Raw genomic sequence first — 25597 nt, forward strand, 5'->3', positions numbered from 1 at the left:
TCAGCGCGTCACGGGGCGCGTGATAACTTGCCCTTGATTTAGGCTCACCGTTTGAAGACTTGGAACTATGACAAATAAACAAGCTCTTAGGACGCGTTTCTAGCCGAGGACTGCCCTCTTCAGAGGGCAGCTCCTGCTGATGCTGTCCAGGCATCGCCCAGGGGGAAAAGGTTGCGGCGCGGTCGGAAGGCGCGGGAGGAGTTTGGCGATGATTGATGGGGAAAGGACGAATGAATAAAAGTACTTGTCTAGGGACAGCAGAGACCCCGAGCGAGCTGTGGAGGCTACACTGTCTGGCATTCTCTCAGCGTTTCGTCAGAGCCAGATCCGCCTGCAGCTGAAGGAGGCGTGCTCTGCTCTGCTCCTCCAGCAGGCTGGAACCGAGCTGCGAGCCCAGTGCGCCTCTGCAGCCCCTTCGCGTCCCGCCACCCAGCAGCTCCCGGGTGGGACGTCCCGGATCGTCGCTCTGAGCCTGGTGTGTCCTATCCGCGAGGTAAACATTCTGTCTTGGTTTTCATTAAAATCAGGACTTGACCCCTGTCCTGGGGCTTCATCTTGGATAACTAGTTTAGGATTTTAATATTTAAAAATAGAAACAGCAAATTAAAGTGAGCTTGGGGTGCAAAAAAGCGCGTGTTTGAAGCCACTTGGAGGGGTAGAGGCTTCCAATTTAAATAAGTGATATTCTCCCAAGTCGACTCAGCGCACTCCTGGCAGCGCGAGTGGAACCGTAGCACACAGGCAGCGTAGAGTAGCGGCTTTGTCCAGTTTGGAGGAGATTTTGGAGTTCAGACGCGGAGTATAGGGGTGCCCCTGCGGAGCCAAGTGCAAAGATTGCACCAGCACTTGGGTACTAAGTGCTTTGAATCCCCCGCCCTCATGCACCCTTGTTTCAAAGGCACACATCTCCCTTCAGGCGCGCTGAAGAGCTCAAATCTTTGGCTCGGACCTCACTCTTTCACCTTGCTGGCACACCCCGTCCAAAATGCCCTGCTCCACTGTAAGTGATTTACCCCTCCGCGACACGCTGGGGAGAGGGAATTTCCTAGGGAGATTCCTAGGGAGGTTCAACTACTACTGGCGGTTCCCGCGCGCCTTAGTTCCGCACAGCTGCCAGCTCCTCTGGCGCGCAAACGTGAGGTACTTTTGCGCACGAGTAGCGGCGGTGTCTGCGCTGGCGGTTTGCAGAGGCGTGGCTGGAGTAGTTGACCCAAGTGTCCTGTCTTCCTTCCCCTGCCAGTCTCCAGAAAGCTGCGGGGCGGCCACCGGACGCCCACTCCAGCAGGCAGCAGCATGCAGCCGCTTCCAAGCCTGTGCGGACGCGCCCTGTTGGTGCTCTTTCTTGCGTGCGGTGTTGCTGGAGTCTGGGGAGAAGAGAGAAGATCCCCGCCAGCCGAGGCAACTCCGCCACTTCTGGAGATTGGAGAGATAATGACGCCTCCCACTAAGACCTCCTGGCCCGGAGGGTCCAACGCCAGTCTGCCGCAGTCGTCGGCACCTCCGCAGGTGTCTAAAGGAGGTAGGACAGCGGGGACTTGGCCACGCCCCATCTCGCATCCCCAGTGCAAATCACCTATCGAAATCAAGGAGACGTTCAAGTACATCAACACAGTGGTGTCCTGCCTTGTGTTCGTGCTGGGCATCATCGGGAACTCCACATTGCTGAGAATCATTTACAAGAACAAATGCATGCGAAACGGCCCCAATATCTTGATCGCTAGTCTGGCTCTGGGAGACCTGTTGCACATTGTCATCGACATCCCCATCAATGTCTACAAGGTAAAGGGGACTGCTAAAACCAGCCTATGAATAGGGGAGAGGGCCCAGTTGGGGAGGGTAGATGGGAGACTCTTGGGAGGGAGCTTACTCTAAAAGCTCCATCCCCTCCTGCAAATTAGTAATCTTTGGAACTAAATTCTCTTCTGATCTGAGTGGCTCTCTGCTAAGCCTAGAATAGGAGTTCTCAAAGCGTGATCTCCAGAAAAGCAGTCTCAGCGTCACTTGGAAACTTGTTAGAAATGAAGGTTTTCCAGCCCCATCCCAGACTTACTGAATCAGAATCTCTGGGAAGAAGTCCAGTAATTTGTATTTTAACAAACCCTCCAGGAAATTATGAACTGTAAAGTTTGAGAACCACTAGCCTAGGAGGATCTAGCCCCTAAATCCAGCTAACTCCCTACATTCTCTCTACTCAAAAGTGTAATCCATGAGCTAGCAGCATTGCCATCACCTGAGAGCTTGTTAGACATGTGAGTCCATCCCACACTTACTAAATCAGAGTCTGCACCTTAAGATGCACAGGTAATTCATATGCATACTAACTTGGAGAAGCATTGTCCTAGAGGACCCTGAAAAAGGGGCTGGAATAGGAAACAAATGTCATGGAAGAAAGAGACTCAGACTGAAGAGTTGGAAAATTGCTGTTCACCTGCATTAAATAACTGTAGCTACTCTTTACTGAGTGCCTACAGCGGGCCAAGGCTGGGCTAGATGTGTTATTTCCTTTACTCATTCCAGCAACCCACAAATAGGTATTACCCCCATTTTTACAGATGACTAATAACATACTCAAGATCTCACGAGTAAGGGGTGGTGTATGGAATCACATCTGTCAAGCCCCAAAGCACTAGTTTTATGATTGCACCCATTGATGACTTTATGGACAAGACAGAAAACACTCAATTTAAAGTTCTTGTAACAGTTTCAGTAGTTAACTTTGCTGGGTGGTTACTGCGGGAATCAGAGGAAAGAGGCATAAGAAGCCAGGGCAGGATGGCCACCCCCAAACTACCTGACTTCAGGTTGCTTTGGAACTCTGGACACATCCCATATCTCTGGGCCTCCATTTCCTCAACTCTACAATAAGTCTGCTAGCACCCACCCACCGAGGCTGTGTGGGAATTATACAAAATAGCCTGAGTGAAAGAGCTGTGAAAGAAAGGGCTATACAAATATGTAAAACTCTGCTTCCCCATCATGATCAGCAATAGAAAGGTACACATAAAAACACTACAACAGTATAAGGAATGACAATATACTTTGCAAATTTGCCCAAGGCTAGCCTCAGGCTCAATACAAGGGAAAAAGGTGGGGGGGGGGGGACTTGGAGGGTGCATGGATGGGAAAGGATTGTAAGGATGCTTTGATCTTTGTGGCAGGAGCAGTTGCTGTAGCACCATGCTTGTAAATTGTCCTTTATGAATTTCTGGAAATCCTAATCCCATTAGCCACACTTTAAGAGAATTCTGGAGATTTCTGAGGTTTAGGGATGCAATTATGATTAGGATCCAGGTACTAGAGGAAAACATTCCCAGAAATGAGGAATGAGTTGAGCAAACTCTAAAATCTGGGATGGCGGCTGGTTCTGATGAACTCTGAGGGTTTGCTAGGAGAAGGATAGGCCAAAATCGGTCCAATGAATGTGGCCACAACTTTATAAAGGCCTAGAAATGACCCAGTTACTTCTAAAGGAGTCCCACAGACCAGATCCTTCCATTCTAATTTGGCTGAAATATTTCAATTCAATTTATCAAAACTGGACTGAGAAACCTGGGAGTAGGAGGTGTTGTGAGAAATTTTAAAATAAGTGAAACAAGATCCCTCCCAAAAGAAAGGTTACAAACTAGTTTTGCTAGGTTTACACAGAATTTTTGTGAAAGGTCTGTTCAGGGAAGTCCCAGGCAGCTCCACAGCTCTAGCCCACTTAGGAACCTTCCCAGATCCGGCAGCCGCTAAGTACTATGTGGAAGGCCTGGTTGAAGAAGTTTCCTTTCTGTGTGTTGGCCTCCAGGCCAGATGTCAGTCGGCTCTGCCAGGACCATCTTACTTTCTCTGTCTGGTCAATTATCATTTTCAATAAGCCAGAGAATATCTGACTCCCTGAGGGAGCACACAGCTTTTCCTTTCATTTCATACTCCTTTATGATTTCCCTAGGAAGTTGCGTCCCTTTGTATGAAGCTAGTCAGTCTGTTAATACTGTGTTTTTACTTCTGGAATAAACAAACTAATGAGTCATTACAAATCTGACCATCTGGTCATCTTCACAGGTTATAACCAAATCCACATAGTGGATCCAAATCTCATCACTAGGTTTGCCATCACTGAATCTATGCTGCGGCCTTTGCTTTATTTTTTTTTTTAACTTTTTATTTTGAAACAATTTTAGACTTCTAAGAACTTGCAAAACTAGTACAGAGAGGTCCTGTGTACCCTTCCCCCAGCTTCCGCTGATGGTAACGTAATTGCAGTACAAGGAAGTTGACATTGGTACAATCTTCAGACTTTATTTATATTTACCCATTTTAATATGCAGTCATGTGCATGTGTATATATTGAATTCTGTGCAATTTTATCATGTCGATTCATATAACCACCTTCATAATCAAGAAGCAGAGCAGTTCCATTACCACAAAGGAACTCCCTTGCACTACCTCTTTCTAATTATTCCCACCACTCTCTCCGTAACCCCTGGCAACCAGCAATCTGTTCTCATTCTTCATGGTTTTGTCATTTTGAGAATCTTATATAAACAAAGTCATCTAGTACATAACCTTTTGAGGTTGGCTTTTTCCACTCAGCATAATGCCTTAGAGAGTTGTTGCTTGTATCAATAGTTTGTTCCTCTTTATCGCTGAGTAGTATTCCATCCAAATAAGGTTTTACCAAGTGCATTCAACAGTTAAGGAAGGATAGCACCCTTCAGTGGTTTGTTGTTGTTTCAAAGTAAAGCTACACACAGATATATCTGCATGTACATTTCTACATGACTTTCGTGTAGCCGTGACGATAGACAACACCACATGTGACCTTCCTTGAGGACACGTCTACCTGTATAATCTATTCTATGAGACCTGTTGCAAAGTCGTTACTTCTCTCTACCACTTAATCAACCAAATCATTTTTTCTCAGTGAATTATGCTTCCTAGAGTTACTGCTTTGAGATGTAATGCTGGAATGGCAAGTGAAACCAGGACCTTGCTCTGGGCATTCAAATACATTTCAGGCAAAGACAGTGTGGTTTATTTTATTATATGTATAAATATGTACCACTTGAGGCATAAAGTAATAATAGTGGTTACTATTTATTATATGCTGAGTATTTTGTTTAGTTCCTTAAATCACTGTAACAACCCTATGGGGGAGGTTTATTATTATCCCTGTTTTAGATCTGGGGAAACTATATGTCCGAAGGGTAAAGTTACTTGCCAATGTCAAACACAAGAAAGTGATGAAACTAGGACTTGAACCAGGCCATCTGGCCCTAGAACTGTAGTTGTCCCCATCCACTGCTCTGAGCCTGTGCAGGCACAGCATGCCCTGCTCCAACCAGTATTGTTAGAGCCTCATTGGAGTGCATTGATAGAATTATGTGACCTGGTACCACACAGTGAGACACTTGCTAAACATTTTCAGGAAGTAATTTAAGTCATTTGAAGATTTTATTTACTGAAATCCCCTTTAAATGGTCTGTAGTATATAATATCCATAATGTCAGTGGATGTTATTCTTAAGGTTTTGTTTACCAAAATCCCTAACCCGGGACTAGTTCAAAGCCATTTATTCCCCTAAGTAATTGTAGTACCATAGAAAGTTAATTAAAAAAAAAATGCCTTTAGAATTTCACAGTATTCAGGTATTATAATTCACAAATAGCAATTTAAGTAAATTATAACTGCTATTTAAGTTAATTCCAAAGTGGGAGGCTTGAATCTCTAATCCAGTGATTTCCAATTTTTTTGATGAGCTGTTACAATTCTCTTTGAGAATCCAATGAATGTTTTTGTCCCCCACCCCCAACCCAGAGGTTCATAGAATTCCCTAATCCATTTATTCGTTGGCACACCAAGGAACCAGGGGCCCATAAACATTAATGCAAATCTATATCAATCAGTTTCTAAATCTAGAGTTCAATAAAGTTGACAAGTCACAAAGTTTCATAGAAGTCCGAGACCTTGACACCACTATCAAACTGGTCAGGACCTCACACAGAGGTGTGGCTGCGAGGGGCTGAGAAATCTGGGAAATATATGTCTGCCCTACTTTGATTCCCTCAAGGAACTGGTCCCCAGAAAGTTCTAGGGAGAGTCACTCCACTCGCCAGATCTCCTGTGTAGCAAATTTATTGTCAAAGTCATTCAAATACTCATGTAAAAATGGCTGAAAATAAACCATGTTTGCCCTTCTCATCAGCACACATTAGGTCTATGTCTGTGTAACACAAGACCATCTTGTGAAATATGAAAACTCAGTTACCCAAAGTGGGCAATATATGTGTGTTTGTGTGTTTGTGTATGTGTGTATGGGCATATGCATACACATACTCACAAATAATAAATGTGATAGGAATGTGTAGATAGATATCACTTGGCATAGTGCCTGGCACATAGCAAGCAAACGATAAATATTATATGTACATACACACACCCACCCACACACATAGAAATAAGAATGCAAATTTATGTGTCTGGGATTTATTTTTTCCAGTTTTTGCCATTACAGACATGGCTACAATGGACATCTTTGTACATATGGCCTTGCACATGTGTGTCTACATCTGAAGGGGAAATTTCTAGAAAAAGAATTACTGCATCATAGGGTATGTGCACTGTAATGATAGATATTACTGTATTGTATTCCAAAGTTGTTGTACTGTGACAACAATAGTTTTAATTACTATTTTATAGAGCATCTCCCTATAAATATACATATATTTATGTCTCTCTACCATATACTTGGGTCACCATGCCTGATATCTACAAGGTCCTTATATATACCAGAACCAAAAGCTAATGTTTAAATATCTGATGTGAGAATGAATCTCTCCTATTCATGAGCTACTTATTGTGTCCTTCCTATATAGACTTAAACGAAGGGGATAATCTAGATGTTTGTTGCATATGAGAGCCTGGTGTCTGACTACAAAATTGTAAAAGCACAGATGTCAACGCTGTGTAGAGAGCAAAAGATACTGTGTACTGTGGATACTGTGAAGTTTTTTGATGTTGTTTAGTTGATTGGTTTAGTTTAACAGTGATATTTAACAAGATTTGGTTGTCAGTTGGGGAGAAGTTAAAAGTTCTTGAGCAAATAATTAGTTTTTAAAATTATTTCTGGATTTTATTTAACTCTGTGCTACATTTACATGAATAACTGAGTTTGTGTAGTTAATTCTCAAATATAGCTTCCTTTATGTGTAAGAAAATTGTCGCTGAAAACAAATCTGCTTGAAACCAGGTAAGGCAGGTATCAACGTTGACTAGTTAGATAATGATCCAAGTGCAATCAGGTGTCCAGTGGTGGAGGAGAGCTAAAATTAGGGTTTCGATAGAGTGCTTTTAGATAATTCTGCTGTTAAGACTTTATAGGCTTCTCCTAGGAAGCACAGAGGCTGCTTTCATAGCTCTGAGAGGCAAAACTGCTGATCTTTAACGTTTAACTCGTTAAGGCGGGGTGCCTAGAACATTAAAATGCTGGCATGTTAAAATGTGGAGTCACTTCACCGAATCCACAGTGAGTTTTGAGTGAAGTGACTGTCAAGTAATCAGGCATTTTCCACATATGACATAATTGAAAATATCTGAACAAAATCACCTTTCTCTCTATCCTGTCTTAGACTGCTTCTAGTACCTATACGTTTGCATATAATTAGCCAGTTTAATAGTCAAAAGTAGAAGTGAATGGGAACACCATCAAATTTAACTTTTGAAGGTATAATTTTCCAATCAGCAAATTAAGTATATGCATATATCTCAATTCAAGAAGTAAAGGTATCATAGCAAGTAAAGAGTAAAGGTAGGGGAAGTAAAGGTAAAGGAGTCTAATTTCTCCCAAGTAAATAATACTGCTCCCATTTCCAGTCCAGGAACTAAGATATTTTAGTAGCATTTGGGAGTATTTTCATGGGGAGAGGCATTTTGAATCCAAAAAGCAATCTCTACACCTTTGAGATTCATTTATTTAAAGCAAGATTTTTTTAAGAGCACCTAATCAAGCACTCTTAAAATATAAGTTCTTAAAAACATTGAGAAAGAGCAAAACTATTAGCCCTGAATGACCTGGAACCAATTAACAAGTGGCCCTAACACCAGGCCCCTCACCCAGCATAGTGCCTCTAACAGTCACTACCAGACAAATGCATGTTGACTAATGATGCTATAAAAAAGGCCTAAAGGCAGTGGGCTTTTTCCTTTTATTTTGGCGACCGTCCAAAGGAGAAAGAAGGGGTAAAAGATTGTTCCTTCTTCTGTAGGATGATATTAGTCAGAATCAAATAACAGGTAGATAGCAGCGTTGAGAAACTCAAGACTTCATAGTCCCAATCCACTGCTTCACATGCTGGCCTTGAACTCCTGTGACAAAATGGATGGCAAACACCCGGACTTGGGCAAAATATGGTCCCTGGATTGACTCGATGTACTTCAAGTGTTTGCTTTTGATCTGCCACTTGGTCACTCTATAAAATCCAAGCCTCTTAAAATTTTTAGGCAATGGTTCTTTCAATATGGTAAGGGCTATCTATCAAGGCCTTTACATTTTTTCATTCCTCACTTAAAAATGAGCCTTAGAAGATTGAAAATATTTTCATAGCTGTGCAAGAGAACAACATAGCCACGACCCTGTTGTCTTGAGGCCAGGAAGCCATGTTCTTCATTTTACAAAGAAAACCATATAAGGTTGCCTCTGTGTAGCTAATATGCCATAGTTGATTATTTTTAGAGAAACATGCCAAATGCTAATAAATGATTAAGTTCTTTAAAGGGTGTTGACAGATAAAGCCTGAGCTGAAATAAGATCAAGATATAATTAATGATGTGAAACATTCTCTTTCAGGCTTTTGCAAAGTTAAGAAGAGGTTGGTTATGTTTGGGAGATAGCTGAGTATGGTGTAAGGGTATGTACCTTAGCTGGCAACATCTCTAATTTTAGGCTTCTTTTTTCCCATTGAATTTATTTTAGAGACTTTTTATCTCTCTGCCCCAATAGACCATCTGGTGAAAATGTAAAAGAACAAGGAAATAGTCAAAGTGTGGTGGAGAAAGGAGAGAAGGAGAGAGAGTGAGAGAATGGGAGATAAAAGAGGATCGTTCTTATGTCAGAAAAGTATTAGGAAAGTTGGCTGAAGCATTTCTCAGGCAAATATCTCTCTCCCTTAGGCGCCAAGCCTGACCCTGTAAAGGAGGCAGGTCTTGTGTCTCCTTCCTGCTTTTCTCCTCTTCGGTGCCATTTTAGTTTCCAGAAAAGAGGAAAACAATTCTCTGAATATCTACACTGTACAATGTCTTCTTCTCCATCACTCAAACTATCTTACAGGACTTTAGTATTCCCCAATTGCTTATAAGTGTCCCATAAGATATCCCACAAATGGAGTTAGGTATAAGTATAGTGTGAAATTAATTAATAAGGTTTGTTGAATTCATGACATTTGAAAGTCCTTGTTCTGAGCTATGAGGTCATCAAGATATAATTCTTCCGTTTCTTCCATTTCTTCAGTTGTCACGGTGATCTTAGAAGATCCAGCTCAGATAAGCAAATCCAATAATAAGCTAAGTTTATAAGTGGTATTTGTTATTTCTCCTAGTTGAATCTTCTCAAAATATGTAAAGCATCATTGGAAGTTTTTCAAGCACAAACTGTGGATGTATTTTTACGTTCAGATAATAGGAGAGTAGCAATCCATTTCTTTATTGCCTGTCACAAACTTAGAAATAAATTTTATTGTGAACTTAATAGCAAAATATATTTGGGGTGGACCAAGAAATATTTATTTTGTGTTCTTTCTATCCCTTTGCTTCTCAGAGATTTTGCTTCAAGAACTTCACTTCATCTGCATGGATACTTTGTTCTATTTCAGCAAGTCATAGGGATCTCTCCACAGCAGTGGAAGACCTTGTTTTCTGGTGCATGTGCAACAGTCTCCTTGGGGCAGGGCTTCCGCTGCCTTGAACAACTCCAGGGACACTTTCTAAATAGCACCCCTGGGGGATAAGCTGACATGATTTTTAACCCACATATTTCTAATCTACATAGCCTGATCTTTAAGTGATTAAGTGCATTCTGATGGATGCAGGGTAGACTTTGTCATTGATATTTGTCCCTGAGGGCACAGGTATGATGTATGTCAAGAAAATAATTTACTTTGCATTTGACCAGCAGCTTACTATGAATGCTCCTGTATGTATGATTAAATGGAAAAGGAGTTCTGACCTGGAAATCCTTGAATGAGGGTGTCCTATCTTGTTAAAATGCTAGTACAAACTCAGAAAACCTCTTATCTGCTACAGGAAATTAAGATAAAAACAGAAGAATACACCCTTTCCCAAAGATGTGAAACAAAATCCCTCCAGTATTTCCCTCTTTTAAAACATTTCTATAATGGCAGTCATTTGAAAGAAATATTCATGGTTCACTATGAGATGGAGCAGACTGCAGTTTGGCCAAGTACTGGTGGTTGTCCTCTTCGATATGTTGCTCACTTAAATGATCATCTCTTACCATGCCCCTATGTTCATCGCATCCATCTCCACCAAATTTACAATCCTCTGAGCCATTAAAGCTCTTCATAGAATCCTATTAGATGGGAGCAGCAGCAGGTTCTGTTTTATATCAGTAATTTCCTTGACAGGTTTGAGTAGGGGAGAGAGGGTGGGAAAGTGGAAATTTTGTCTTTCACCTTTTCCAGCCTGCTTGAACAGGCAGAACTCCAACAGGAATATGGCAGACCCTCAAGCCTCAATCCCAGAGCTCCTCTGGCTCTCTGTGTCAGAAAGACCTGATTAACCGGCGGGGGGTAGGACGGGGACTAGAAAATGCAAAAAGAAAAGAAAAGAAAAAAAAAGCAGTTAGATCTCAGTTTCCTAAAGAATTTACTTAGAATATGAGAACTGAACTGCTCGTAACGAAAGATTGATCATACAAGACTTCTGTCTTACTATCACATTCACTCATTCATTCATTCATTCATTCACTGTCATTCAGCAAGCATCTAATGAGTGACCACTGTGGGCCAGGTACTATCCTAGGCAATGGGAATGTTGTAGAACATTCTGAAACAAATAAACAGTTAAAGCCCAGAGTATATACTTAAAAAATAATAAGAAAAGAAAATGGTATGTATGGTTAATGAGGCAAGTGAACATTTCTTAGTGAAAGATGGTTAACTTTGGCATTTCCTGACTTTATGGGACTTCATTCCTTTTGGCATTAACAGTGGTATGTATTAACAAAGTTTTCTCTAGTTAATTCCTAAGGAATGTGATTTTTAATTAAAAAGAGAAAGCAAAAATGTAAATCCCCCAGCTGGAGACACTTTGTAGGGCTCATTTAACAATATTTCTTAAGAAAAGATACTCATTTCCTGTTCATGCCATTCATCCTTTAAAAAATAAAAAAAACTATGATTTAAAAATAATTTTAAAATATTAGAAAATAATTTTATATAATATAATATCATTTATCATTTATTTGGATTCCATTGCCTTTTTTCTTTTGCAAACAGCCTTTCCAACACCAAGTTATGAAATCATGGCCATCCTTGAGTAAGAAACCTTATAACCAGTGTGGTCCACTCTTTTTTCAATCTGGTGTTTGTTGTGTATTTATTTATTTGTGATTATTCATAAAAAGGAAATGTGCTAGGAAAGCAGTCATAGCTTTTGGGAAAATAAGTCAACACAAACTTGGTCTATCATTTTATTAAAGCAAAACCACATAGACAGTAGGACCTAATGCCCTACAAGCCATTGGTTGCCTGAGCCATTACAATGTGTCAAGGATGGGAGTATGTGCTAACTGGCTCATATTTGATAAACATTAGGTCACATGTGTTCAGACTTAAACTTTAAACAGGACCTAAAAAGTTGAATTCATCTGGGGGGGCCCAGAAACTATTGAACTATGGCATTCTTTTCATCATCAGAGGCTGATTTCTAAAGACTGTATCTGATTTCTTTGCAGTATTTACATCTTGCTCTCAGGTTATCTGATTTCATGGAGGAAGGTCCGAGGAAAAACTCTAAATACTGGGAGTAAGGAATAAGCTCTCACTAGGATAATGTTCAGTTACTTCCTATTGCAATAAAGTGAATCAGTTTCCTCTGCAGAAAGGAAAGTTGTATTATTGAACTTCATTATTTTTGTCAGCAAATGGTGACATAATCAATTTCCAGGAACCATAAAAATCTACAAGAATATTTTCTCAACAAAATTTAAAGATGGCATCTTAGTTGAGAGTGACAGTATATACATTATTTGAGAGTGATTATTATATATATATATGGTTTTTTTCACCCAATACCTCACAGCTTTTTCTCCCAACCTGGGCTTTGTTTTGCATTACAGTTGATGTCTTTGCATTTTAAATAAGCTCCATGCACTAAATTGCCAAAAAGACTTTCTTGTTTGAGGTCATTAAGACAAAGGAGCTGAACATCAGTCATGGGTATGGCTCCTTTCACAGGACATCAGTCTTCTCTGAGTCCCTGCAAGCCTTATGATCAGAGAGAGGCAGGAGGTGAGCTTTTTAAAAGAAGACAAGTAACAGCCTGCCAAAACCATGCTTTGTAACACAAAATAATGGAAGCAACAGAGTGCACTTTCCCCCCATCTTCTGTGGCCACTGAGGGCCAAGAGCATTCAGTTTTGAATTGGAAGTGTGAAATACTGACAGGTTAATGCTCTCTTCTTTGCAGGTCCTTTCCCTTAGGAAGGATAGATTAGAAAATTGTAATCTCAGTTATGACTACGTTTCTGCCTCTCTCTCAGAACTGTTACCATTTTCAGTTTGTATTTCCTTGTATTCTGTGATAGCTTGGGTCAGAGGTTGGACTGCAGGCCTCCCAGTGGTACCAAGAGCAATAATCCAATTTCCAAGCCGAGCCAAAAACAATAGCAAAGTCCAAACAGGGCCTGGATTCAGGGCAGAGCTCATTCTTGTGAGCGGGATTTGTTTCCCTTCAATGATCTGGACACCCCATTCATCTTGAGCCTTCTCATGGCTGTACCTATGTGATACCAATATCTGCGTATTTCAAAGTCATGTGAGATAGAATAAAATGTTTGAAAATACCCAAATTCCAGGACATTATATGGATAAAATAGCTAGGTGCTTGGAAAAACATTTTACTCTGCATCTAAATATTTTAACATTGTTTGACACCGACAATCGGTTTGAAAGTATTAATATTTGATGTAATCTTGAACATTCTTTTCTGTAAGATCGACTTGTACAAATACTATCTAGCAGGTATCATAGTGTTTATAAGTTCAGACCGGGATCAGACCACATGGGTTCAGGTGTGGCTCTATTACTTACTTACATGAGCAACCAAAGACAAGTCTATTGGTTAGAAAATGATGAGTAACAAATTACCCGAAAACTTAGTGGCTTGAAACAATAAATATTTATTGTCTCACACTGCGCCTGTAGGTCGGGAATCCAGGGAGCAGCTTAGCTGGTGGTTCTGGCTCGGAGCCTGCCATGAGCTTGCAGTCAAAATACTGGCTGGGGCTGCAGGCCTCTGAGGGTTTGCTAGAGATGGAGGATCCACTGAGTCACACACCTGGCAAGTGAGCGCCAGTTCAAGGCAGCAGGCCTCCGTTCCTCGCCCATGGCCTCTCCAGAGATCCGCTTGAGCATCCTTAAGACTTGGCCACTTACCTCCCCCAGAATGAGTAATCCAAGAGAGAGCAAGGAGGAAGCCGAGATGCCTTTTAGGAACTAGTCTCAGACATCATGCATCATCTCTTCTGCCACTTTCTGTTCATTAAAAGCAAATCATTGAGTGCAGCCCGCACTCAAGGGGAGGGAAATTAGGTTGCACCTTTTAAAGGGAGGAGTATCAAAGAATTTGTGGACACATTGTCAAACCAACACAGAAGGTTAATGAAGTGCCTCTGTTTTCTTGTCTATAAAGGGGATAATAATAGCACTACTTCACAGGCTTGCTTTGAGGATTCAATGATGCCATATATGTAAAGGGCTTACGATAGTGCTTGGCCCCTTGTAAGTGCAATACAAGTGTTAGTTTTATTTTCTTTCCTGACACATCTAAAGACAATCAGAATTATATACAATATCGTCTAGGTAATTTTTAACAAGCTGGGTCTGGCAGATTCCTTGTAACTAGCTGGAGCCTTTTTATTCTTGTGTTTCCGAAGGCTATTGGCAGTTCTTTTAAAGTATCCTGAGTTCATAGCTGGTCCAGACCAATTGCACCTGCGTCTTCCCCATCTCAGTAAATGGTTCCATCAGTTACACGGTAAACCCCTTAGAATATCCTGACTTTTCCTACCTACATCAGATCCTTCAACAAGTCCTGCTGACTCTACTTTCAAAATATATACTTGCTGTAACCCATTTTTCTCAGCCCTAGAGAACTACCAAGGTCCAGTCCAAAGCCTCTCACTAGACTCCCTGCTTCCTCTCTTGACCCCTACATTCTGGTTCTATACTGAGCAGTCAGAGTGATCGCTCTTAAACATAAAGAAGACCATCTCCCTTCCCTACGGAAAATGTTGGAATGGATTCTCTCCAAATAACATTCAAAGTCCTCTCTCTACAACTTTGTCCCCTATCACTAGGCTTTGGTCCCTCTGCATCAGTCTTGTTGATCTTCTTGCTGTTGCTTCAGCTCCCCAGACTTATTGTCACCTCAGAGCCACTGCACTTGCTCGACTCTGCCTACAACAAATGTTGTGTGGCTCACTTTCTTATTTCACTCAAGTTCCTGTTCAAATGTTGCTTCTTCAGAGAGACTATCCCTCAGGAACCTAGCAAAAAAGCATCCCACATCCCACCACCCATCTCTTAAGTTGTTGACACCCCAAATGTGTTTCTTGTCTGCCTCCCTTGCTAGCCTGTAAACTCCATGAAAACAGGAAGTTTGCCTTGTTCACTGATATATACCCTGCACTCAGAGGTGCCCATTACATAGCAGGTTCTCAATAAATGCTTGTTGAATGAATGAATGAACAAGCAGAGATATGAGTTAATTGATTAATCCAGAAGTCACAAGATGGAACCTACTCTGGTCAACAGGTCTATTTTGTTAACACAACACAACATTCTCTAACAGTGTTTTTTGTTTTTTTTTTAATGTAAATCAGTTGTCAACATTTATACATTGGGAGATTTCACTTAAAAATTTTGATTGTTGGCTTCTTTTGAAAAATCAAAAGATTTTTTGTGTCCCTTTGGCACAAGTGTGTCATGTTGATTAGCAGGTGCTCCTTTTTGACACATTTTACCCCATTCCCCTGCTCACCATTGTATTGCTAACACCAGTGACCTTCTCACGACTGGCTCCCCCCACTCCTCTACTTTACCTGCTTGGCCCCATATGCTTTCAGGACCCCTAGATTAAGCATATATGTCCTGCACATCTGTAATTCTTCATGTCTAGCTTAGAAATGAAATTGGTCCCATGTTGAATCTCTAACTCCTATTCATAATCAGACACACATTTCAGCCTCTGGTGCCATTCTAGTTGTAGAACACACTTGACAAGCTCAACAAAGAACCTTCGTTAGTGAAAGGACAGAAAGATTCAATTGTGTTTCAAAACAGTTTTCACTTTTGGAAGGTTATTTTTAAAAACAAACTATTTTGTGTTTGAAATAGTTTGCTTTTTTTCAAAACCTCATGAACATTATATCCAGCTGTTTACCTAAAGTGATTCATTTACCAGTGTAGGACACACCCAAGTTCCTAAGAAAGAAAATAACTGTGTTTAACAATAGACGGTTGCATATTCTAAAGTCAGTAAAAGAGAAATATGCATATAATAGCAAGAACTATATCTTTTTATTCACTGGATAGCCAGTGGCAATATATTTTGGGGACTTGAGTATTTATTAAGCATCTGCTATGTCCGATATTGTTCTATGCATGCATAGAGCTCATATTCTAGTGTATATTCTAGGGAAGCCAGACAGCAAAAACTAAGCAAGACAAATAAGTATACATTATAATATTTGCAATATTAGGTGATAAGTGCATGGATAAAAGGAAAAGTAGAGTCAGGAAGAAAGATCAGGAGGCTTGGCTAGTTACTGCTTTTAACAGCCTCATCAGGGTAGGTCAGTAGAGAAGATCAGTTTAGGGCAAGACCCAACAAAGGTAAGGGAGTTAGCCAAGTGGATCTCTGGGGAAAAAACCTCCCCAGATAAGGAAAGATCTTGGGCCAGTGTCCTAAAGCAGGAGGGTGCCTGGTGTGTTCAAGGAACAGCATGGCTGCCCTGCCTGAGTTGAATGTTCGGTTAAGTAAGTTGACTGTAAGCATATGAAAGCACACAGTGTTCTCCATATGAGTAGTCTTGTCTCTTCAGGTAAGAAACAATTATCCTTTATTTTTAATTAACTTATATTTTGATTTGGCCATTACCTGGGCATTTGAGACTCCATGGCAGGATAAGAGACATTATCAGCACTGCAGGTTCAATTTTGTAAGGGGAACTTCAGTGACTGGCCCCAGTTGGCCTCATGGTGGAGATCCTATCTGTAAGCTACTACATACGCATGACAAATTCTCACGAACTGGCTGTATTTCCATTATTCCTGACACACTCTCCTGTTCCATATATTGAATATTTGTGCTTTTCAAAAGAGTAATCCATAAGGAAAAGAATGTTGCCCTGCGTGTTAAATACTCTCCACTAAATAATGCTGTTTGGAGGGCATCTTGTGAAAACCTCCATAACAGAGCTTCATGTCTCCTCAATGCAGCTACTGGCGGAGGACTGGCCCTTTGGAACTGAGATGTGCAAGCTGGTGCCTTTCATACAGAAGGCCTCCGTGGGAATCACGGTGCTGAGTTTATGTGCACTAAGTATTGACAGGTAAGAGCTTATATTTAAGCCAGATATATCCTGAATACTATAATGACGATTGCTCTGTTGCCTGGAAAATAAACTATGAAATTCAATAAAATCAGGCTCTGCCAGCTTAAAAAACAGTTCATTTTGATCTTCAGATATCGAGCTGTTGCATCTTGGAGTCGAATTAAAGGAATCGGGGTGCCAAAATGGACAGCAGTAGAAATTGTTTTAATTTGGGTAATGTCTGTGGTTCTGGCTGTCCCTGAAGCCATAGGTTTTGATATGATTGTGATGGACTACAAAGGAAGTCATCTGCGAATCTGCTTGCTTCATCCCACTCAGAAAACAGCCTTCATGCAGGTAAATTATACTCTTTTTTTCTTTTCTCTTTTTTTCTCATAAATATTTAGCTATTTTCCCTGACCTCCCCTTCTCAGAATAGCTATTGATTTATAACTGTCCTTGGCATAAATTACGAGTGTAGATCCCAGGACTGCAGAGTTAATGTTGGCTAACGACTCAAGCTGCAAGAAGCTGAGTCACACTTCTCCAAAATTCTGACTCTTGGGGACACGGATCATGTCTCTGTGCACAGATAAACCAAGTTGATATGTGAGAACTAATCTGAATTTATAGCTGTTCTACCCCAAGTCCCACCAGCACTGGAAACTTCTGCTTGTTCTGCATAAGACAACACTTCAGTTATCAGAGAGCGTGGATCATTCAGCAAATGTTCAAGTAGAAGTCATCTTGACATGGGTGGATGCTAAATAGCAAACCTGACCTCTCTCTTTGTCTATGATACCAAAGTAAAAGCTGCCCTTACAATGAACTTTTTATCTTGGCTATTTGTTAAACATCTAATCAGGAAATAGGAGAATCCTAACTGTAAAAGACTTCTTCCCCAAAGAATGATTTAAGAGAAGTTAAAGCAAAGAAGGCTGGTCTAATCTAAGTGTTGCCAATGATTATTTTCTACTTTATGTATAACACGCTATATAAAAATTCATGAATTGTATATATCAAGCAAAAAAATAAAAGGGATCTTAATGTGAAATTGGGAATGAGATTGCTGTTTTCTTGTTTCTTATTAGTAAAAAGAAAAAAAAAGTACTACATGGGTTACATAAAATTATTCTCCAATACAGATATATCTGGAGCAACAATTTAAGAAAAGATAATTTAGAGCAGAAAAAGAATAAGAGAAATGACAGAAGTTAAGCAGTGTTGACTCTCTTTATTGAGAGATCAAATTTATATATTAGTGACTTAAGTGATTAACATAGACCTTTTCATATCTGTTTTTCCCCCATTAAACAAACTTGCTAAAAAGTAAAAACTTCACTTAAACAATAGGATAAGCTTACATATTCAGATGTGGTATGTTGTACAAAGAATAAGTATAACTTGCTTACATGTACAGAAAACATTTACCAAATAGTTCCAATTCTTCCCACGTGCTTAAGTTTTTGTGGAGAACATCAGGACTCATTCTCCTTTGCACTTTGTAAACTTCTTTTCAACCAGCCTCGACACTTCCAAATGAGATTTTATTTTAAAACAGAGTTGGGCTTTGAGGAGAGGGGAACGTGGGAATGACAGAGTGCTGAAATGCTTTTTAGGCAAAGTTTGTTTAATTTAATATAGATACTTAATTATTTGTTCAGTAGATATAGCCTGAAAGTGTATATAGCCTTTATAAAACGAATGTACTTTAGAAGATAATTGTTTTTGATGAATATGTTATTGGAAGTTAAACATTTGATATAGAAGATTTTCTTAATCATAAAAGTTCTTTCTGTCCCATAGTTTTACAAGAGAGCTAAAGATTGGTGGCTATTTAGTTTCTATTTCTGCTTGCCTTTGGCTATCACTGCATTTTTTTATACCCTGATGACCTGTGAAATGTTGAGAAAGAAGAGTGGAATGCAAATTGCTTTAAATGATCACTTAAAGCAGGTAAGAAAATAGAAATAATTGCTGATTCATGGTGGTAATTATGATTATGAATATGAAAATGATTATGACAATAGACCAAAATTATTATACACCAGAGCATATTCTTTCCTTTTTTCTTGCTTCTGGTATCTTTGAATAGATACTGAATATTTTATGTTATTTATTTAGAAATATTCCATATAATCTAAAAAGATCGAGATAGAGCCATTTTTAAAAAATGAACCTCTAGAAGTTTTAGTTCTAATTTATATTAACTATTTAGTGTAAAGTTCAGCATCCTTAATTTTTACAAATGCCACTGACTTTTTGTAAAGAACATCAAGTATTCTTCTGGAAAGAGAGAATGCTGTGGTTGCAATGAAAGATCTTTTCAGAGTCTGACTGTGGTTTTATTTCAGAGACGGGAAGTGGCCAAAACTGTCTTCTGCCTGGTGCTTGTCTTTGCCCTGTGCTGGCTCCCCCTTCACCTCAGCAGGATTTTGAAGCTCACTCTTTATGATCAGAATGATCCTAATAGATGTGAACTTTTAAGGTAAGAAAGGTGAAATAGAAACAGTTTTATAAATAAACACCATTCAGAAGTGTTTCCATTGATTCTTTTCATGGGCAGAGAGGACACATTTTCCTAATCCTTAGGGAGCAGTTAAGATTCCCAGTTTTTGCCTTCACTCATATTTTGGAGGGAGGACTGAGGGAGACTGCAGAGAACATGGGAAATGGAGAGCTCAAGTTGTCAAAGGGATGAGTGAGTGGCAAGATCTAAAACATCAGGACTCATTCTCCTTTGCACTTTGTAAACTTCTTTTCAACCAGCCTCGACACTTCCAAACGAGATTTTATTTTAAAACAGAGTTGGGCTTTGAGAAGAGGGGAAAGTGGGAATGACAGAGAAAGTGAATGAGACAGGGAAAGGGCAGGGGGAGAGAACATTATCAACAAATACCAGTGATACCAGTTAAATTCAAGCTAAGTTCTTTTCTTCACAAGTCTGCAAAGAATCAATGCTTGGGGCAGCATGTATTCTACAATGCATTTTTGGGTTATGTTTTGCAGCTTTTTGTTGGTGTTGGACTACATCGGCATCAACATGGCCTCCCTGAATTCCTGCATCAATCCAATAGCTCTATATTTAGTTAGCAAAAGATTTAAAAACTGCTTTAAGGTAAGAGACTATTCTAAAGTAAAAGGCTGTTTTAATCTGCTGTCAAAGATAACCCTTCAAAGTATTAACATTTATATGCAGAGAGTTCTAGTAAATTGTTCTATAGTGTCCCTCGCATTAGATCGTGGATGCTTTTTGAAACATGACTCTTGCTTATAAATCACTATAGTCAATTTTTGCGTGTATGTTGTAGTTGACCACTCCCTACTGCCTCAACCAAACAGTTATGCTCATAGAATGGACTCAGAAAATTAATACAAATTACACACATTGATGTCTGACATATCACGTAATAAAATCGTAGCTAAACATGGGTTAAATTCTCTCTTCCCCTGTTTCTGGTAGATAAGGGGCAATGCAGCAACAAACAGTTTGGAAGATCATCAATTTATGTCTTTTTTTCCAATGGCTATGAGAACAGCAAGCCAAAAAAAGAGACTTAATTAAGCATCTACCTCCTCTTTCCTATCGTCTTTGCAAAGCAGAAATGTGCTGCTCAAGCAGAATACGTGCAACTGTTCCTCATTGTAATAACCATCCATCCATTCATTCACTCCTTCGACAATCTAACGTGAAATAAAATAGTCCCTCCCATTATATGGGAATAATCCATTTGTCCCTACTATTTCATTATTGGAAAGCCAGGAATTTAGCTTCCTTGTAAATTCTAAGGCAGTCTATAGTACTCTTTGCCCACTCATACACTCAGGGATTTTAGAGCTGGATGCAAAACATTCATCAAGATCAAACCTCTCATTTTACAGAATAGAAAACAGCAGACCTCTCACCCTCTTATAGGCATATAATTTTTCAGAAAACAAACAGAATGAAAAAAGTTCTGGATAAAATATTCAAGAAAGACTTGGAAGACTAAAACTTTATACTTTAAAAACTCAGTGTGTAATAAAACTGAAACGGCACATGCAAGTAACATGACTGAAAAAAATGACAATGTAATACTGAATTCATTGACATGGAAAGACGTTTATGGACCATTGAGTGAAGAAAAATCAGGTTATGGAATAGTATGTATAGTACAAATCTCCTTAGAAGAAATTATGCACATATAAACAAACACATGCGCATCTACAGTCATGTGTATATATGTGTATACTAATCTCTCTATTTGCATAGGAAAAAGTCTTGAGTTACATATTTATCAAAATATTATGAGTGTCTTTCTCTTATGAGGTATTCTAATTATATCCTTTTGTTATTCTCTGTATTTCCTTGCTTGAAAAATTATCATTTGCTATTTACGTAGTTATATTTTTTCCAGATTTGTGTTCATATTATTATTCAACTACTTATGTAATTATATATTTTTTAAAGCAAAATATAAGATAGCATGGAAAGAAAGTGGCCCAAGAATTTCCATTCCTGCATAAAAAGTCAGACCCTCAGAGAGTATGAAGAGTAATGACAGTTCAACTGACACAAACATATAATGAGTTACTTTGTTTTTTATAGTCGTGCTTATGCTGCTGGTGCCAGTCATTTGAAGAAAAACTGTCCTTGGAGGAAAAGCAGTCCTGCCTAAAGTTCAAAGCTAATGATCATGGATACGACAACTTCCGCTCCAGTAATAAGTACAGCTCATCTTGAAAGAAGGATCATTCACTTTTATTTTCTTTTCTTAGGAGAGAAGTCATTTTAGAAATGAGGCATTTGCCAAAACAATAACAAATCAAAACAAAAAACTATGTGTTTGTCCCCCGAAAAAGTAAAAACGTACTTAACACAACACAAATGGATTTCCCACTTAACACTCATAATTACACATGGCATTTTATGAACTGTTTACAGCAAGAAAAGAAAAACAGCAAGAGTTAAGAAAACTTCGTTGTCAAAGCACTTAATATTTTACAGTAAGCACTTGAACGTAGCTCTTAATAAATTCCAGGATATTCATACATCTCTTACATTTAAAATGAGCTCCTTCAGAATGCATACTAAAGAGGTTTATTTTTAAAATGATGTGACTCTGATGCAAAGGGGAAAAAAGTGTCATTGTAAAACAGAATTATTAAGTTATAAATGATTCAATTAAAATTTTTTAAAAGAACTTTTTATTAATAGTATCACACCATCATTCAAATTATTATTGGATACAAAATGTGAAAGCAATTTAACTCGGTTATTTTGTTGGGCATCAGAAGCATATTTAAATGATCAGGAAGGAGAAAGTGAGATCTAGGCTAAATTTTTAAAAATCCTTAAACTCTTCACATTCAGATTAGATCAAATATCACAAGAGAAAGAGGTTTGGAATGCTATCCAAAAGACTTCTTTGAAATCTCTCATTCACATACTCTTCAAAGAAAACACTACCTACAATTTTTAAAGGATGACTAAAATTTTCTTCTTTTACTATTGTAGTTTAAACCATATTTGTTTAGGTCCACCACCTGTAAATACTCAGCTACACACACTACATGTCAATGCTTAAACCAGGGGCAGGCCCCAGCATTAGAGCCTTAAGTAGACTGATGACAATTCCCCTATAATAGACAGAATGTGAATTGCCTAGAGCAGTGTCCACATGGCAAAGGAGAGGTGACATCCTCACACCCACGCTGTAGTTAAAATTGTCTCCAGTTTAAATATAGTGTTATCATTAAAACACTGTTTTTAAACAGTCACTCAAATTAGTAGTTCACAGCTACCTGTAAAGCTTATTACTAATTCTTTTATATTACTTTTGTAAATAACCATTGGAAAAGAGTTCTTGACATGCTGCTTTTCTATTACTTAAAGGCAAATCTGCTTTTTGAGACTGTAAGAACCTCTTACTTTGGACATTCCTGCCTAATTTTTTAATCTCCCCAGCAAAGTGCCTTCGTTTTTCTTGGATGAGATGTGTGTGAAAGTATGTGCAAGAGAAAACGGAAGAGAGAGGAAATGAGGTGGGGTGGGAGGAAACCCACAGGGACAGATTCCCATTCTTAGCCTGATGTTCGTCATTGCCCGTCATATCAATGCAAAAGGTCCTGATTCTGTTCCAGCAAAACACAGTGCAATGTTCTCAGAGTGACTTCAGGAGCAAATTGGACCCAAGAGCTTTAACTCAGTCTTAAAATATAACAGAGTTCGTATTTTTTTTCCCTTTAATAACCCAGACCACATGTTGGAAATAAGCTAGCAATGTTGTTTTCTGACAGTATTTGGAGTGATGATACGGTGAACCAGAACCTGACAATGTGGCCAATAAAAAAATGACAATAATTAACTCACATGCCATGTGGATTTGATTTACAATCACTCATGGTCATGTCTATTAATTTCTTCCCAATCAGTTTTTCAAATGCCTGTCATTACAGAAGACATTTCAAACTTTGGATTTTTAAATTAACTTTGGGTCACTAATATTTTCAGTTTGTTCATATATTTTTTATTTCTATTTAAGTTTCAGTTCATTTTTATTACATGTGCTGAGTATTAGTTCCTCATTTACTCTCTAATACCCTTTCCTTCTCCACATCTCCAGAATTGTGGGCTGTAATCATCATGCCAAATCTCAGAACTGCACACAAAGAGTATATATGCACTGTTTGTAATGAAATTGTGTTCAGTAGCTTTCTAAAATGGTTTGGTTCAGAATTTCAACATACTGATAAAGGCTGAAAAGAAACAAATAGATTTCTTGGCATAATTAAAACCAAGATAAAAAAAGGTGCTATAACTTTAAAACATTATTTCCTAGTATTAAAACTATTTCATATAGCAATGGACAAAAATAATGTTAACAATGATGTTAAAGCTCAAAAGATTTATAAGTGGTTTTAGATTTTCTCCTTTCCACACTGCTACTAAGTCAGTATGTTCAAACATCTTTTAGTATTAGCAGCTTATATATGGCCAAAGGAATATAGTTTATAGCAAAATATGGATGTGTTGTAACTAACTTTATAAAGTTGTAATATAACCATGTAAAATAATTATACATATTTTGTTTTCCTGTGGTCACTGAAAGTGACAACTGCTGTAGTTGTTGATTCCTTACTATGTAAACAAAATCAATAAAAATTTAAATTGTTTCCAGTTCTCCCAGGTTGATTATCTGGTGGATAGTTTCCAGTGGCCCCTCATGTCTTTCTTTCTCTGGTTGCCTGCCTTTGGGGCATTGCACTGTTTAATCGCATTATACTATAGGTCAAAGGTGAAAGTTGAAATGAGGTGTTAGGATTATTCATTTCATTCGACATGCTTCTTTTGAGTGTTTGCTATGTGCAAGTCTGGATGAAATTAATAAAATTCATGGTCCCTACTCAAGAGGAGACAGAGAGGGTAACAAACTACTACAAAACAAAATGAAATAACTGCTAAATAACTAAATACCTGCTAGTGTTGACTGTGGAAGTTCACTAATGGGACTGAGTTGGGGGGCACTAACCCCTTTCTTCACCTACCCCAAATCGTCAAGAATTAGCATTTACTCTGTTCCCATATGGTTATGTCCAGCCCAACCTAGTGTTTCAGAGGTTTTCATCATTTCTCCCCGATCTTTGCTGAATTGTAGCTGACATCTCAGCTGGGACACTTTAAGATAGAAATTCTGAATCCCAGCAGCTATGTGACAAGTACAGAAAAAGAAAACCAGGAAGTACCCCCTCTAAGCAGTCACCAAAAGAAACTACTTCTTCTTGAGCAGTTAATTGTCAAATTCATTATAGTCAAAGTAGTCAGAATAAATACAATTTAGATTCTCAGAAGAAAACAAGGAGATGTGGCAGCCCTAGGACGTGGATTTCCCGAAATCTCTATGGTGTAGAGGCCAAGCTTGTGAAAGGCAATAACTCTGAATTAACTTATTTTCAGATATTAGTTGGCCTCAGAAGTTACACATTTTAAATAATCAACAGATCAAACAAGTGTACCCAAACTGGGAAATCTCCCTGGACGCTTGCAGGATTCAAGGCTTGCTTCAGCACATGAATCATCCCACCACGACAGGAAGGGGGCTGTATAAAAAAAAAGCATTCAAAGTTAAAAATGAGGATGCCCTTGATTGTTTCTGCAAAACAGGTGACCTCAACAAGTCACTTAACATCTCAGAGTTTCGGTTTAATTATCTATAAAATACAGAGAATAACATACCCAAGAAGATTTTTACATCCATCAACAAATGCTTAATGTGTTTGGTATATCATTTAGTACCGACTAAAATATGATTATACAAAAATGCCTAAAACATGTCCCTCACATACTTCACACACACATACATGCCTACTTGCAAACTGATAGATTAGGTCTCCAGTGATTTTCAAATTGTCAATTTCCAAGGTCACTCTTCCCTTCTCATTTTACTCAGATTCTGTGCCTCCTCTTTTGGGGACTTTTTGCCTCCCTTCTCCCTTGGCTTTCATGACACCAGTCTCCCTTGCTCCTTCTGAATTTCTCTTCTCTGTCTCTTCCTCTGGCACCTGTGACCCCAAGGTTTGTACTTGATCTCTTCTCTTCCTCATTCTTTTTTCCCCAGTCTTTCTGTTTTCCTCTTGAGCATTTCCATTCATCCCAATGCTTTAATTAGCATTTCTAAACTATGATAAACATTTTTGTCTTTAACCCAAACATCTCTCTCTCTCTCTCTCTCTCTCTCTCTCTCTCTCTCTCTCTCTATATATATATATATATATATATATATATACACAACATAGTCTCTG

At 38.9% G+C, this 25597-nt stretch overlaps 1 protein-coding gene across 1 annotated transcript; it reads left to right on the forward strand.

The window, feature by feature from the left end:
• Nucleotides 1-257: 257 nt before the first annotated feature.
• EDNRB (endothelin receptor type B) lies at nucleotides 258-23970 on the forward strand. Its single transcript, XM_037800349.1, has 8 exons — nucleotides 258-493; nucleotides 1241-1779; nucleotides 16722-16834; nucleotides 16969-17173; nucleotides 18623-18772; nucleotides 19171-19304; nucleotides 19826-19934; nucleotides 21405-23970. The coding sequence occupies exons 2-8, from the start codon at nucleotides 1294-1296 to the stop codon at nucleotides 21537-21539; spliced, it is 1332 nt and encodes a 443-aa protein (XP_037656277.1). The 5' UTR covers nucleotides 258-493; nucleotides 1241-1293; the 3' UTR covers nucleotides 21540-23970.
• Nucleotides 23971-25597: the final 1627 nt, after the last annotated feature.

Source organism: Choloepus didactylus, chromosome 12 (assembly GCF_015220235.1).
Source record: "Choloepus didactylus isolate mChoDid1 chromosome 12, mChoDid1.pri, whole genome shotgun sequence".
Taxonomy (NCBI): Eukaryota; Metazoa; Chordata; class Mammalia; order Pilosa; family Megalonychidae; genus Choloepus; species Choloepus didactylus.

Excerpts from the sequence above, each read along its gene's own strand:
- EDNRB (XM_037800349.1), top strand. The coding sequence starts at position 1,294 with ATGCAGCCGCTTCCAAGCCTGTGCGGACGCGCCCTGTTGGTGCTCTTT. Across the intron at positions 16,835-16,968 it reads TGTGCACTAAGTATTGACAG|ATATCGAGCTGTTGCATCTT; the intron begins GTAAGAGCTTAT and ends TTTGATCTTCAG. Across the intron at positions 19,935-21,404 it reads GATTTAAAAACTGCTTTAAG|TCGTGCTTATGCTGCTGGTG; the intron begins GTAAGAGACTAT and ends TGTTTTTTATAG.